Genomic DNA, 16,974 nt, shown 5'->3' on the forward strand with positions numbered 1-16,974 from the left:
TTCCTACCTTCTCTCTCATGTTTGCGTTATCTGAATGTCATGATGGCTGAACTGTACACAGATTGGACTTTTTGAAGGACTTTCTGTTTTAACATAAACCAAGTTTATGGTGTCAATATTTCATTTAGTGCAGTACAAAGATATATTCTAAATCCCAAGAGTCCCTACAGAGAGAGAAATAATAAACCCTAAAATGTGTTATAAAGATTCAGCTTCCAAGAGCTAGGGGGAAAGAGGCAGTGTTGTAAGGGCAACAGGACATACGTATGTGAAGGATACTCGAGAAACAGCACTACTTTCCTTCTCACTTTGTGGCTTGTGGACAAGAAGGTCATTTGACCTCTTTCTAAATACGATGCTGAAATAAGATTATACCAAGCCTCCTCTATATGGTAACATTTATTATGATACTGACTTTTTGAATGGTGTACTTATTTACGCTCTCATGGTCCACTTCTGGTTACCCCTGACTGTCACAGACTTTAGGGGTAAGTACTATCAACTGACGTGAGTATTTGAATCCCCTTTGGTTTACTCATTTCCAATTATGAGTATGTAAAACTCTTTGTCTTAAATTCAGAGGCTGTCTGAAATTCAGAGACTTGCTAAGTTTTGTGTCTTTTAAATTTTTGTGGACTTGGTCTTGAAATCCTACTCTTGTAACCATATATTCTGCCCCGGAAAAGTAAATATACTTTTAGTTACACAACAGAATCCATGAACATCCATCCATCCATCCATCCGTCCATCCATCCGTCCGTCCGTCCGTCTGTCCATCCATCCCTCCCTCCCCTCTCCCCAAGAAAGGAAGAAAAGGAAAAGACACAAGACACAAAGGCAACAAACTTTACGATCTCAAACTTCCTATACCCCGAAATAATGTATTTGGTTTTGTTTCCCTTACCAGCAGCAGGGTCTAGCCTGAAAGAACCTTTTTTGGAGGTGGAAAGACCGACATTTAAATCCCTGCTCTACCAGTTGTCTAGCCTTAGGTAATTACTTATTCTGTAGCTGAAGCACCTTATGAACTAGGGACTCCTACTACCCCATGCTACAGGTGGGGAAACTGAGGCTTATGGAGGCTAAAAACTTGAAGATTTTACTTAGCGCAGAGCTGAGACGGGATCTTAACTCCGGAACTGGGACTCTCAGCCACTGGTCTCCTAGTGGCCTCAGTTTTCTCATCCGTAAAATGCAGACAGTAGTATGACACAGGAATTAAATGGGCCTACGCAACATGTCTGAAACAGCATCTGGCTCACAGCAGTAATCAAAAAATAACTCTTTCCTGGGTGGGCAGAGCTAATGAGTGATTTTTCTTCGTATCTCTAGACCAGCACACACACAGCAGGCACTCGAAAACGCTTAATTGGTATCCTGTTCTCTAGTTAAATTTTCTCTAGTGAAATTTTGTAGTTACAAACTGAAAATATATATAGTCCTATTCTCTAGTGAATATACAGTGCTGTTCTCTAGTGAAATTTTCTAGTTATAAACTGAAAATTTCAACTCATCCTCTAAAAGGCAGGGAAAAGTAAAGGTAGGAGCTAGTATGTGCACTGCTTACTTCGTATCTGGCATGCCAGGAATGCACTAGGCACATTGATTATTTGATCTCATTTGCATAGGTGTTACTATTCCCATTTTACACCCAACTTACTTGCCCGGGCCACACAGCTGGTGCGGGACCTGGGACTGTCACATGTATCATGACTCCAAAAGTATTACTTGTTCCACTACATAATGACTTTGATATGTAAGACAAATTAAAATTTATCCAATGGTGAAAACTCACTTTCATATGTGAAAATGTTCACAAACGATCCTAAACCAATTAAAAAGACCTAAAGGTTGATAAGGAACATCTAATAAATTTAGTTACTGCAAATCAAACTTATTTTGGCCATTAGCAAAGGTCTACCACCATTACTTCAGTGTGGATGCCTGCCAATATTCTCTTGGAGATTTAGGTTTCATGAAAGTAATACGAAGAAAAGTTAAGACAGAAACACGTATGCTCCAATAGGTCCTAACTTTACTACCAAGAGAGAAGCTGTATTTTATGTGTTACTAATAAATCAATTTGCCCGTCTTCAAATATCGAAGATTTCTCTGATTCGCGGATCTCACAATGCTTTTGTAAGGCTGTAAGGAGGACTTGGGAAGATAATAGAATAGAATAATGGTCATAACGGGGAAGGGCTGGAGGCCAGGACTTTCAGTTAAAATGTAGTTATTTTCTATGTTTTATTTAAGGGCATTGTAAGCTACTGGTAATAGACACAAAGAACATTCTAACATATGACACAGGAAATCATCATTTGGTACAGCAATTATAGGCTGCTTTTGTGTTCAAAGCATCCGTGAAACAGTCTTCTACGGTCTCCACTAGAGTTAGGTTTCTACTGAATGTCAGGCTAACTGATGTCGAGGACAGGATTCAGGGGAAACTAAAATTTTATGATAAAATTATATCTATTTCCTTGGGGAACAAATGCAGATTCCCTAACCGCCCCTCCCCGCCATAAAGACAAAGTAGCCACCTTCCTATAGTAAGGCTGGAGCTGTCACCTCTGAGCAGCGGCTGAGAATGTGGGGGCAGCAGTGGGGAAGTCCCCAGACCCACCCCTGGGCAACCTTGCTGCGATTCATTTCTCCTCCAGACCCTGCGCTGCTCCTGATTAGTCTGGGAGGGACAAGAGCATCACCACGCGCCTCTTATGTGTGACCTCCAGTGAAGTAGACAGATGCGGAAGACTTCACATCAACAAGAAGGAAAGTGGTTTTTGTTTGTATTTTAATAGAGATTGTGTCAGGCCTTCTCACTTGTTACCCAAATAATCCCTCACCCTATCCTAGAATTTCTAACCCATGGAGAGACTGCAATCAATCTCTTTCCCCGCCTCTTTCTCCTCCACCCCCTTTTCTCCTAGAGAATGTACAGAGGTGTTTATTATGAGAAACTGATCAAAATATACTAGATCACCAAATATCACTATGGTAGCAAATGTCATACTTAGGCTGCATTATGGTTTATGTTTAGAAGTTCACTTGAAGCAAGGAAGCTGGCAAAGTCCTTTTTTTCCCCTAGTTTCACCGTTGACCAGAAGCCAAGGGAATTTCTGTGCATGACAAGCCATCAACACCTCCAATCTCATGGGACATTTTTGGATATTTGTGCCAAGTAGTTTATAAAACAAGCATAAGCAAGAAAGAGTGCCAAGGATGGCACACAGAATGGTTCATCTGCAATGATTTAGCCAATTTAAATTTGGAAAAGCACATGGGGATGAGAAATCTGATGTCTGATTTGAGGGCAAGTTTTATCACTGCCTTTATGGCCATGTAAGGGTAAAGTCTGCAAGTGCAGTGTGTAAAGGGACTTCGCAAGACATCATTCATTTCTATATTCTGTAAGACACCATGTTGCAACTCTTACAGAATCTCGCTTTTTCACAAATTGGAATATTTTCAAGAAGTGATGTTTATCCTTCAGAAAGGCTTTAAAATAGTAACCCTGTTCCTCTGCATCAACATTTGTACCAAATACAATTTCAAAACAGTAAGAGATATAAATAAGAAATATATTTATCTTTTGCTAAATATATGTGGATCTACTAACAACGGATTTTTTGCAGGCCTTGGACAAACTCCTTCACTTATCAGAACTTCATCAGAAAAAAAATAGGATGCTTGTATTGGAGGCATTTTAAAATGTATGAGCTGTTAGAGGAGATTGTTCTGTACAGTAACTTCATTGATATGACATTCCTTCACTCAATCAAGAAGGTGAATTACTGTGAAAGTAGGTTTTCATTTTCTGGACGTTGGTTGTTCTTACTGAAATAGTAGGTAATTCCCTATATCGACTCGGTTTTGCAGAGTACAGAGTACTAACCATACATTATCTCAAGCCCTGAAGTAGGAATTGTTGCTTCTACATTACAGGTAAGGAAACTGGCACTCAGGAGGGCCCCAAAGTCTCATTCCTGAGTTGGGGATCACAAAGAGACTTGACAATCCTGTAAGTCACACAGCTCAGCCTGTGCTAGATGTATAGCTGTGGGCACCTCGCTCCCTTTCTCCACACCCCAGCATCACTGGAGCACCGGCTGTGCTGCCACACTCCCCAGGCGAGTCACCTTCACTGAAAGGGCCTGGATGGTAGGATCCTACCACAAAGATAGAGGATGTCTGACAGGAAGTTCCCTTCTCTCCCTCCTTCTGACAATATAAGTGCTTAGCATCTATTACAGAGTATTATTCCAAAAAGGAAACTGTAATTAATGCAAATTTCCTTAATAGTAACAATGTCTCTGCAAGCAAATCTTTGAATTGGGTATTTAAGGAATAGGACCAGAGAATACGTTCTTCTTATTTCAACACATGGAAGTTTTATAGTATTGCTAACTTTAAAAAGTAGCTTTACTTATCCAGGATGACTAAATTTCCATTATGTGCTCACCTTGTCCCCAGGGCCCAGGAGAGTGTCTACAAAAATGCACATCTCTCTTAGGGACTGGGGAATAATGACTCCTGACCTCTGGAAAATGAATCAAGACCACCTACTTATTTAACACAGCTAGCTAATGACTATGTGTCATGTGGAAACAATCATCATCATAATCAATCTGGATTGGTTTCATGTCTAGAGGCAAAATTCTTATTGTTGATTACCAATTCTACAAGTCAAATGAGTCTATTAATAAAGAGTCCTATAAAATGAACATTTTGTTTTCCCAATCACGACAACAACAACAACAACAAAATGACCATTAAACAAACTGGAAAATAATTATTTTCCAATGAAGTTAACACCCTACACCTCCCCTACTGGCTTCACATCTCAACTAAAAGTTTTCTTTTCTGGCAAATTTCCATTTTATTTCAACTATAATTCTAATTTAACTTTTAACAACAAAATATACTTCTCTCTTAGGTTTTTTAAATGCGTCACTTATTAAGCTCTTTAAAGCATTTGAGATCTCATTAAAGCCTCACTGGAAAATTCCTATGACTTAGTGATGGATAACATGATATTGCATATTGTCACCTCGCTCTTGCTTTAATGTCTCGAAAAATGCCCAGATGTGTAGATCTCCACACTTCCTACACAGAACAGTTTAGCCTTCAGTAAGTTACGGAGGAGCCTCTGCTCTCCTGACACTAGTTAATCTACAGTGCTGTCAAACATGTCACACGAACCGTGAATCATTGCCTTCTGCAGAAATCTCTTAAACCCCCTAAGCACTGCCCAAGGCAGACAGCTGCACGGTGAGCCCTGCACCCACAGCAAGTCTCTTCCCACAGACGACTTTCTAAATCATCTTTAAGATCATTCTAGGGCCTGAATGAAGGCTTTAATCAAGATAAAAGAAAAGAAAATTTGTCAAAAACAAATTGGTTGTCTGTCTTTCAGGCAGACGCCTTTTTAGCAGTTTTTTCCCCCCTCTAGGACACATTCTTTTCTCAACCAATGAAGCACTCTTCATCTAAACAACCTGGAATTTTTAAAGAATGTTGTTTTGCACAGTTAATATTTTCACATTTTTCCCCCTCTTAGGTCTTTCCCAGTATAATATAATCCTTTGCACCTGCAAAAGCTCCACAGACTGCTGACTGCCAAGAATCCACCACATGATCCTGCCTCCAGGACCAGAGGGCCTGTGTTTAAGGAGAAAGAAAAATACAAGTTATTAAATATTTGAATTCATCGGAACCTCCTGTGGGTTAGCTCTGGGGATGGGAACTTAAATGAGAAGCTATTTTGGTGGCATTCTTTACTGATGACATAAGTGACTTTCCCAAAGACTTCACTGCATTCTAAAATAAGTCAAAGAAATGAGAGTGACAGCTACAGTAGAGTGCTCAAAAGAAACCATTTTCAGAGTATACATATGTGTGTGTGCGCACACAAAACATCATCGCCACAATTGAGATAGCAAACTTACTCATGACCCACACGTTTTCTTGCCTCCCTATGTAACCCCTCCTTCCTGTCCTTCCTCACTATCCCCCAATCTGATCTGTCACTCAATTAGTATGCCTTTCCCAGAATATTATATCATTGTAATCACATATTTTTAAGATCCAACTTCTTTTATTCAGAATTATTTTGTGATTCACCCATGTCATGCAGATATCAACGCTTGACTTCTTCTTCATTAGTAATATTCCGTTGTATGTATATATCGTGATTTATGCATTTACCTGTTGATGGACATCTGGGATTTTTTCAGTTTGAGGCTATTACAAACAAAGCCACCACGAACATTTGTATACAGGTCTTTATATGTACACATGCTTACATTTCTCTTGGGGAAATACCTAGCGGTGAAATTGCTAGATCACATGGGAGTTATGTTTAACTTTTTAAGAACTGCCAAACTGTTTTCCAAAGCGATCGTACCATTTGACATTGCCATGAGTTCCGGTTTCTCCACATCTTCCTAATACTTGTTATCATCACCACTTTAACATTTTAACCATTGTACTAAGTGTGTTGTAGTATTTTTTTTTTTTTTTTTGAGACATAGGCTCACTCTGTCACCCAGGCTGGAGTGCTGGAGTACAGTGGTGCAATCTCAGCTCACTGCAACCTCCAACTCCTGGGTTCATGTGATGCTCCTGCCTCAGCCTCCTGAGTAGCTGGGACTGTAGGCGCCCACCAACACGCCCAGCTAATTTTTGTATTTTTAGTAGAGACAGGGTTTCACCATGTTGCCCAGGCTGGTGTCAAACTCCTGACCTCAAGTGATCCACCGGCCTCAGCCTCCCAAAGTGCTGGGATTACAGGTGTGAGTCACCGCGCCTGGCCTTCATTGTGGTTTTAATTTGTATTTCCCTAATGATGCTGAGCTGCTTTTCATGTACTTATTTGCCATCCACAACATACTGTCTTTGGTGAAGTGTCTGTTCAAATGTGTTGCACATTTGTACTGGGTTACCGTATCTCAATGACTGAATTTTAAGAGTTCTTTACATATTCTAGACATAGCTCATTTCCACGTTTTCTTCTAGTCTTGTCTTTTCATTCTTTAAACAGCGTCTTTCATCATTCTTTAAACAGCGTCTTTCATCATTCTTTAAACAGCGTCTTTCATCATTCTTTTAACAGCGTCTTCCAAAGAAGTTTTTAATTTTGATGAAGTTCAAATTATCCTTTAACAGATCTTGCTTTTGGTGTCACATCTAAGAAATCTTTGCCTAACTCAAAGTCACAAAGATTTTTTGATCCTGTGTTTTCTTCTAGAAATTTTATGCTTTCAGGTTTTACATGTATATCCATCATCCATTTTGAGTTAATTTTTATATATGGTACAACATGCAGATTGAAGTTATTTGGTTTTGTTTTCACATGTGGATATTCAGTTGTTCCAGTGACTGGGAAAGATAATAATTTCTCCAGTGAACTGCCCTCTTGCTTTTGTCAAAAATCAATTGTCCACATCTGTTGGGTCTATTTCTGAATGCTCTATTCTGTTCTCCTCTATCGGCCTATCTTGATATCAATCCCATACTTTCTTCACTACTATAACTTTATAATGAATCTTGAAATCAGGTAGTATTTGTTTTTCAAATTCTTTTTCAAAGTTCTTCTACCTATTCTAAATATTTTGCATTTCCATATGAATTTTGCAATCTGATTATCAATTCCTATGAAATAACCTGCTGAGACTGTGATAGGGATGCACCAAATCCATGGATTATTTTGGAGAGAACCAGCTGTTAATGTTGAGGGGTTTTCTTCTCATAGGCATGACATTCCTCTTCATTTGACTAAGGCCTTCTTTACATTCTCTCCACACTGTCTTATAGTTTTCAGTATACAGGTTTTACACTGGTTTTGTCAAATTTATCCTTAAGTATTTCACATGTTTTGATGCTACTGCAAATCATACTTTTTTAAAATTTCAATCTCTGATTGTTCATTGCTAATATGTAGAAACTGGTTATCAATACAACTGATTTTTGTACACTGATCTTGTATTCTGCAGCCTTGCTAAAGTTACCAACCTCATAGCATTTTTTTATAGAGCTCATTAAATTTTCAACATAGATGACCATATCATCTGTGAATAAAGACAGCTGTACTTTTTCCTCTCCAATTAAGGTAACTTTTATTGTTTATTTTCATTTTTGCCTTACTGAATTGAGTAGGACCTTCAGCATAATAGTATGCATTGCAATAGTGACCACAAATATTAACAAAAAAGTCCTCTTGACTACACTAATTTAAATGGTTAGAAAAGTATAATGACTTTCTGAGAGTGGTGTGACATTTTTAGGGATAATCAAATACACAGTAACTAAAAGAAGAACAGCAAAGTTCGTTTTAATTTCCTACTCTGAATACTTCCTCACTGACAACTATCTCTGGAAGGTTGTGAAGGTCACTGAGGGGAGGAAGAAGATGCCATGGAAATGAATCATAGGTACTGTTTACTCTGTCAACTTTCACAACTTTTCTTAAGTCAGACAGCTGCTATGTTAACTTATCTAACAAATTAAATATGTGACAGTGTGTGGTTTGAGGACCAACATTTCCCTCTATCCATACTAACATGAATGATTCTCTGAAAGTGTATTAATTCAATTTACTGCACTGAGAGTGCAGCTCTCAAATAGATATTTGTCATCTTACTTGTGAAAACAGATAAGCTAAAAAAGAAAAGATTTATTAGAAACAGGTTTCTACAGATAATATTGCCATTAAACAGAGTATCTGGTATATTTTCAGAAAATGCTCTAATGTTTGCAAATAAATCTGTATGCTTTAATAGAAAGCATTATTTTCTCCAGAGCTCCTATAAGCATTGCAGAAAGAATAAGAAACGAGAGTGGAATCGCTTTTTCTTTACTTTTAAGGTGGCAAAGGGTGTATTTTATCAGGTTAATGCCAGTTTTAACACCAACACTTACTTCACCAACTTATTAGAAAAGCAATGCAAAATATAAACTAGATTTCTGTTGATGACTAAAGGTCACCTTCAGTTAATCTACTGACAACTTTAAAGGTTCCAAAGAGTAGAAGGCTACTCCAGATAGACTTGAAATACTGGTAATAATGCTGAGTTTATAAGCAAAAGTAAGTAACAACAACATGTGAATGTGATAAGAAATCAAAAATGTTATGCAAGTCATAAATTCAACAAATATTTACTAGGTGTCAGGTATTATAGCCAAGGAGAGAAAAAGTAACAGTCCCTAGGTTTAATATTCGAGGAAGGTATGGTGGGGGCAGAAGAGGATTATAAAAGAGAGAAGTGAGGTGACAGAGAAAGCTTCACAGAGGCACCTGTTATAATCTAGGGAGAAAAAAAATTGGTTGCCAGGGGGAAAAAAAGCCACAATCAAAATAGACTCAGATGGCTGAAGACAACATGTAAAAATAGAATCTCCACAGATAAGTGTAACTTTCCACTATCACCTGGCCAGAATAATGAGCTTACAAAAAAAATAATTTGAACAAAAGAAATAATTTGGTATTTGAAATGGATACTAATAAATACCTTAAAACAAACAAAAAATCTCTAGAAGACTCAAAACGTGTAAAGCGAGAAACTTCAGTGGCAAACACAAAGCATGACGTAAAGAACGACTGTAACAGCAACCACAATACACACTTCCACAGAAGACACAGAACTTCCCATGTTCCAGGTGTGAAGCGCTTTACATACATCAGCTCATGTAATTCTCTCCACAATCTTCTGACGTATATGTAATTCTTATTATCTTGTCATTTTATAGACAAAAACATTGTGGCTCATGCCTGTAATTCTAGCACTTTGGGAGGCCACGATGGGAGGATCACTTGAGGCCAGGAGTTTGAGACGAGCCTGGTTAACATAGTGAGATCCCATCTCTGAGGAAAAAATTGTTTGAAGATGAGGCTCAAAGATGTTATGTAACTCAAAGATTAAACAGTGAGTAGGAAAGCTGGGATACGGAAGGGACACTCTGGTGTGGGCAAGAAAACACATGGGCTTGGATCTATAGGATATTGTTGTCCAGGTAACACACAGATAAGCATTCATGAGACACTTTACTTTCACACACAAATCACAATTTCTACTGGAATGATTAAAATATCCAAGTGAACGAACAAATTATGTAAATGTCTGAAACAACTTGCTTAAATGAGTTTGTAATGATTTTTCTAATTGATGAATTGTCTGAATACAGAACTTCAGAAATGTAATACTGAAACCAGTGTAAAAAGGTGAGTGTTATTTACAAATTATTCATTTGAGTGCAACCTTAAATTCGTAAACCAACAATCATCAGAACCTGACTGCTAAAAAATACTATACAAAAATTATGAAAATATTTTGAAATTACACATTTGCTCGTCTATCTGAAGGGACAACAGGATTATAATAAACAAAATAACTGGAAGACATTACTCACAGAAAGACTACATATTGATTATGACATTCACATAACTTTAGACTGGAATGTGGAATAAAAATGTAGTGTAGGTAACAATATAAATGATTACTATTGACAATATTAGTTGGGATTTACTGACTACCTACAATGCTCTAGGCACTATGCTAAAGATTTTACATGTATAATCTCATTCAATGTTGAGAAGTGTATTATTCTCCACAAAAACAGGTGAGGGGCAAGTGCTAGGAGATTTTAAGTAACTTGCCTGAGGTCACATAGACAGTAAGTGGGAAAATTGAGGCTGGTTCATTCTGCAAACAGCATTATGTTTCCTCACTATCACATACAGCTCAATTTCTAGTCAAACTACATCATAATACACATATTACTAAATACTTTGAAGTTAATAAAATGAATTAAAATAATGTAGGTTTATGAAAGTTTTTTTTTTTAAAGAACCTGCCAAAATTTTTTAAAATTTCCATGATTTCTCAACCTAAATAAGTCATTTCATTGCCACAGAGGTCTAATGATCATTTCTGTCAAGGCAGATAAACAATCAGGGGAGGAGGAGAGAGGCACTAAGGGGCCCAAATGTGAAGAAGCAGTAGTGGAGGCTCAACTCATGGTGGAGGTTGTATACCAAAATAACAATAAGAAATTTAAAAAGCAAGGAGCCACATTTTCCCTGATGTTTGCTTATTTATCCCAATTCAAAGTCCCATTTCCTTTTTCTGTTCAAATGTAAGTAACTTAAGAGACTGAATCTTGTTCTGTTACCCAGGCTGGAATGCAGTGATGTGATCACAGCTCACTGCAGCCTCCAACTTCTGCACTCAAGCCATCCTCCCACCTCAGCCTCCTGAGTAACTGGGACTCTGGGCAAGTGCCACCATGCCTGGCTAATTTATTTTATTTTTTTGAGGCAGCGTCTTGCTATGTTTGCCCAGGGTGGTCTCAAACTCCTGGTCTCAAGTGATCCTCCCACCCCAGCCTCCCAAGTAGCTGGAATTACAGTATAAATAAAATTTTCACATGAATCTATGGTTACATTAATGAGAAATATCAAGTTTAAGTAATGAGAACAGAAGTCAAAAATGTTCTTAGTTTCACTTCGGTAATTTTTCTTAAGTAAAGCTTCCTTAATATAGGCTGATTATAAACCATTTCTAATAGGTTGTATGACACTTTTATTTTGAAATAATTTTAGATTTACAGAAGAGTTACAAAAATAGGAGCAGTCCACCGAGTGCTGCAGCTCATGCCTATAATCCCAGCACTTCGGGAGTCTGAGGTGGGAGGATCACCTGAGCCCAGGAGTTTGAGACCAGCCTGAGCAACACAGGGAGACCATGTCTCTACAAAAAAAATGTAACAATTAGCCAGATGTGGTGGCACATGCCTGAGTCCCAGCTACTAAGGAGGCTGAGGTAGAAGGATTGCTTGAGCCTGGGAGGTTGAAGCTGCAGTTATCGGTGATCACACCACTACACTCTAGTCTAGGCAGCAGAGCAAGACCCTATCTCAAAAAATAATAATAATATAGTTCCCATATATCCTTCACCCAGCTTCCACAGTATAATTATCAAAGCACAAGACTGAGATTGGTACAATACTATTAACTAAGCTACAGACCCTAGTTGAGTTTCACCATAATAACTATTGTATAAAAGTAAGCAATTTTAAACATCAGCATGACTTTTAAATTAACAATATTTGTATTATTCATCAGGATACTCAGTGATATCACTACAAAAACAACCAGGTTGTAATTTCTCAAGTGATTCTTCACTTAATGCTAAAGGTCTATCAAAGGAAGAAAAGCATGAAGTAGTTTGGCTCCCTGACCCCCACCCCAAGATAATAACTATTAGCACCAGTAGTCATAGGCCAGAAAGCAAACACCAGGCACAACACTATGAAGTGGCTGGGAGTCCAACCCCAGACCAGGTGTCTTCTATTTAAAGTATAGCATGAAGAGAAGGCTTTTTCACTTTTAAAAGACCCACCCAAATAAGCACTATTGTCTTATGAATAACAAATTGAAAATAAGTGTGTTGGCTCCAGTGAACAAAAACTTACAACTTAGGACTTCTTTAGCTGCTCTATTCAAAAGCAGTTATATCGCTTCCAACCTTACAAGATGATGATATTTTACTACATGCTTTTTATGTATGTAGTAAACCCATTGACAATATGCATTTTACGCATGTAGCAAAATAGGTATGTGCACAGAATCATCTACTCAATTCCAAAATTAGCAACATCAGATGACAAAATTTAAGACAATGGAAAGGAAAATGCTTAGTTTTTTCAAACCTAGCCTTGCTCTGGATATCATCCTCTGGGTAGGTCTCACTGCTGTGAGTTTACCACCAGAAGTTTATAACAGATTAAAGACAGCAGACAATGATTTTCGTGCAAATACTTTCCATACTGTTGTTGATCAAGCTATTGCATAGCTTTTGCACATACATTTTAAAAAACAAAGCAACAGCTGCCTATCATTTTATCATTCAATCAGACGAACCATCTCTCTGTGAAGTACTCTCATACTACTATGGCTACAAAAGAGATTTCTAAAAGCAAGTTGTGAAACTGAAAACAATATCAAACATAATGGGAACCACAATTCGGCTTTCATTCGGCCACACCGTAGCTCTTGCAATACAAACTAGTGGCTAAAAGGCTAAAATAAATTTTTCATCTAGCACTACTTTTCATAATTAAAAATGGATATACCTAACAGATAATTAGGAATCCCTTACAGTATACAGGCTGATTTGGGTTGTAATGGCAGCTAGACTGAAACTGTTCTGGGATGTGCAAGCAGCATCATTTTTATATGGGTTGATCTGTACTTTGTTTTTGGCAATAATACATGTTGGCTAGTTGAGATATTTAGATATTTGCATTCTAGATAAGTTAGTAAAGATAATAAGAATTTATAAGAAAATCTTGAACTAATGATTGTGCTGGTAATTACAGGCAAAGACATTGATTATTCTTAAGTAAAAGCAAGATGGACTAAAATGCTCAGTTTGCTTACTACTATTTAGGTTTCAGAATTTATACAGTAATATTTTTGGATATGTGTGGGCCAGATTTTAGATATGTGGGGGATATTTATTCTGACTGGGGATTCTCTGAGCTTTCTCTTTGTGGTTCTTATTAGTTGTATTAGTCCATTTTCACACTGCTGATGAAGACATACTCGAGACTGGGCAATGTACAAAAGAAAGAGGTTTAATTGGACTTACAGTTCCACATGGCTGGGGAAGCCTCACAATCATGGCAGAAGGCAAGGAGGAGCAAGTCACGTCTTACGTGGATGGCGGCAGGCAGAGAGAGAGCTTGTGCAGGCAAACTCTTGTTTTTTAAAGCTATCAAATCTTGTGAGACTCATTCACTGTCATGAGAACAGTGCAGGAAAGACTTGCCCCTGTAATTCAATCCCCTCCCACTGCATTCCTCCCCAACACATGGGAATTGTGGGAGTTACCATTCAAGATGCCATTTGGGTGGGGACACAGCCAAGCCTTATCATTAGTCTTGGGTAGGGTAAAACCCGTTGACAACATCTAAATATACCATTGAGTAATAGTCACAATAAAACAATTTGACTGATGCTCATGACATTGATTATGAGTCACCAAGAAAAGGTGTGATTATTTTTAATAATTTTGCCTGCAAAAGAACACTTGGTTTGCTGTGTTTAAGTATGGGACAATCTTTTTAAAAAGATTTATCAAAAATGGTTAACATAAAAGAGCTGAAGGACTTACACTGACAAGCCCTGTTTATTGGAAACAGATATACTCACAAGCCTTTATCCTAAAAAGCACCAGAAAAGTATTTTAAAAGAAAGTAGTCACTTGTTTTTTTCATTGCCCTTTAAAAGCTCGCTCATCTCTTCTTTGATTCTAAGGGAGAGGGACGTCATTACCTTCATCTCTGGAGTCCGCACAGGGCCCTGCTCAGTTCCTTACATAAAGAAGGCAGGTAAATGTTTGGTACCTACATGAATACCTACCATGTAAGTTGTATTTCACCATTTTACCCTTGTGTAAGGAACAGGAGAAAACATGAACGGGCCAAACATCACAATCCCAAATTTCATTCTTGGTTCAATAAATAACCCTATAAATCAGGAATGGCATTTACTGGACTGGACAAGGCTTTCTGATGAGCTGTGCAAAGATGGTTTCCCAAGTTTATTTAGGCTCACTTGGAATGAAAGGTACGATCAACTGGTAAAGCCTACTGGGGCAGAGCAAGACCTAGAGGCAGCACATGCAATATCATACAGCATATTTAAACCAGACACACTAAACAAACCTCCAAAATGCTCACAAATAAGTAAGCAGGTCTCAAGAACAAATACAAACAGCTAATGCTCTCTTTTCTTCCCCCCATTTGTTAAAGAAGGTTACATGTAAATGTATAAATGAGTCCGTTGAAAATCATACTGTCAAGGTCTTCTATTTCCAAAGGAATGAGGAATCATTATAGGCATTTTAAATGCTTCTAAATATATATTTATGTTTCATAATCTGATTAAATTCAAGCGTGGAAAATTCTCTTTTCTCATATTTTGTCTCAGCAAAAAAAAGTCGATATGACTCATCCCAAGAACCTTTTATCTTGATGGATTCTATTTATCTCATTTCAGTCACAGACTTGCATAAATAAGAGAAAAATACCTAAAAGAAAGAAATGACGAATTCTGGTGTGCTTTTTATTGTTTTCTGACAAAGGACCTAGCCCACTACCTCCAGGCTATGGCACTCATAAGCCATGGTTAAATCTCACCCTCAGTTTAAAAATAAGAGAACCTGCAAGGAATGTGCTGGGTGTTATTAGTTTGGCTCCAGAACCGTAACCACAGCAGGATGCCTGGACAGCTGGGTACCCAACTCTAACTGAGGAGCTGGGAGAGGGAGCCTGGGCTCCGGGAGCCACAGCCTTTCCTTCCATCCATCTTCTTGGGCCTTTGAGATACATGATACTCTTCCTGCCCTACTTGGTCTTCTTAGTCATCTGTTTTTGTTTGTTTGTTTGTTTAAACCATCTGTATTTATCTCTTCCTTGGCTAAATTATGAAATACAAGCATTTCCTAAACATTTTGTTTACTCACTGAATTTCACCTAAAACCCAAGGAGTTTCATACTTTTCCAATTCTTATATTCCTTATACGGCTCTCTCTCAATTGCTCTAGAAACCAGAAAATTTTGCTTCTTACTTTTATAATTTGAATGCAAGGATGCTGGGGAATTCTCATTCTTTTTCTATTAAGTGTCCCATACTTTCTAAGATGCAAATTAAGAATTCAAATTTTCTTATAGTTTTTGAAATGTTAAAAGATGCCTGTTTTATCACATGCTTTTGCTAAAATTTTAAACAGTACTTAGACTCTGCTTTGACTGCTAATCTGAAAGTTTAAAATGTACTTTGTTCTTTTTTTTTTTTTCTGAGACAGGGCTTTGCTCTGTTGCCCAGTGCAGTGGTGCAATCTTGGCTCACTGTAACCTGTCTCCTGGGTTCAAGCAATCCTCCCACCTTAGCCTCCCAAGTAGGCACGCACCACCACGCCCACCCCGCTAGTTTTTGTCTTTTTTTTTTTTTTTTTTTAGCGGGAGTCTGCTCTGTCACCCGGAGCTGGAGTGCAGTGGCCGGATCTTCAGCTCACTGCAAGCTCCGCCTCCCGTGTTATATGCCATTCTCCTGGCCTCAGCCTCCCAAAGTAGCTGCGGACTACAGTCGCGCCGCCCACCTCGGCCGGCCTGAGCTTTTTGTATTTTTAGTAGAGACGGGGTTTCACCGTGTTAGCCAGGCATGGTCTCGATCTCCTGACCTCGTGATCTGGGCCCGTCTCGGCCTCCCAAACAGTGGCTCTAGGATTAGGATTTACAGCTGAGGGCCACCGCGGCCACTGGCCAGTTGTTGTCTTTATTTGTAGAGACGGGTTTTTCCAAAACTATGGTTGGCCAGGCTGGGTCATCAGAACTCCTGACCACAAGTATCTGCCCACTCTTGGCCTCCCAAAGTGCTGGGATTACAGGCGTGCGCTACTATGCCCAGCTTACAATGTACTTTGTTCATATTTTCAGGCAGTTTTCTTCCATACTGACATGTTATATTTAATTTTTAATACTAGGTAAAAATCGCAGACACATAGACACACAGGTATTTTTTTAGTCTGTCGCCACTCCTTTCAATCATTGCAATGCTTTTACTGGAAGCTATGTTCTGAGCAAACATGTCTATGAAGACACCAGATTCTCCCAGTCTCATGAAACGGTATAACTGCAGACCCTGAGCACTGAGCATCTTCTAACTCTTATCTTGTTTATATAACTAAAAGTATGAGAGAAATTTGTTGTGGGTTGGGTGGTGGTAGACATTTTAACTACTATTAAAACAAGAATCAACAAGAAAAAATGCTATTTACTCTTAAACTTGAAAACATAGGTTTTATGTAGTACTGCACGTTTAAAATACTTATAAAACATAAAAGAGGGATCTATTATATACATTGAACTATCAATATAAGTGATAATGCATTGATCCCTGATTTCTGT

The 16,974-nt window shown here is 38.2% G+C and overlaps 1 protein-coding gene across 9 annotated transcripts in view; it reads right to left on the reverse strand.

The window, feature by feature from the left end:
• The window catches only part of SLC25A26 (solute carrier family 25 member 26), a 169,785-nt gene that overhangs the window by 11,788 nt on the left and 141,023 nt on the right, over window positions 1-16,974 (reverse strand). For all 9 annotated transcript variants that reach the window (XR_001884884.1, XR_001884885.1, XM_017869089.1 and 6 more), the window contains one exon: window positions 5,595-5,664. Coding sequence is in view for 7 of the 9 variants with exons in the window: in XM_017869089.1 (XP_017724578.1) it covers window positions 5,595-5,664 (70 nt within the window). In the remaining 2 variants the exon portion in view is untranslated. The remainder of the gene's footprint in view (window positions 1-5,594; window positions 5,665-16,974) is intronic.

Source organism: Rhinopithecus bieti, unplaced genomic scaffold, assembly GCF_001698545.2.
Source record: "Rhinopithecus bieti isolate Rb0 unplaced genomic scaffold, ASM169854v2 scaffold_4816, whole genome shotgun sequence".
NCBI classification, from domain to species: Eukaryota; Metazoa; Chordata; class Mammalia; order Primates; family Cercopithecidae; genus Rhinopithecus; species Rhinopithecus bieti.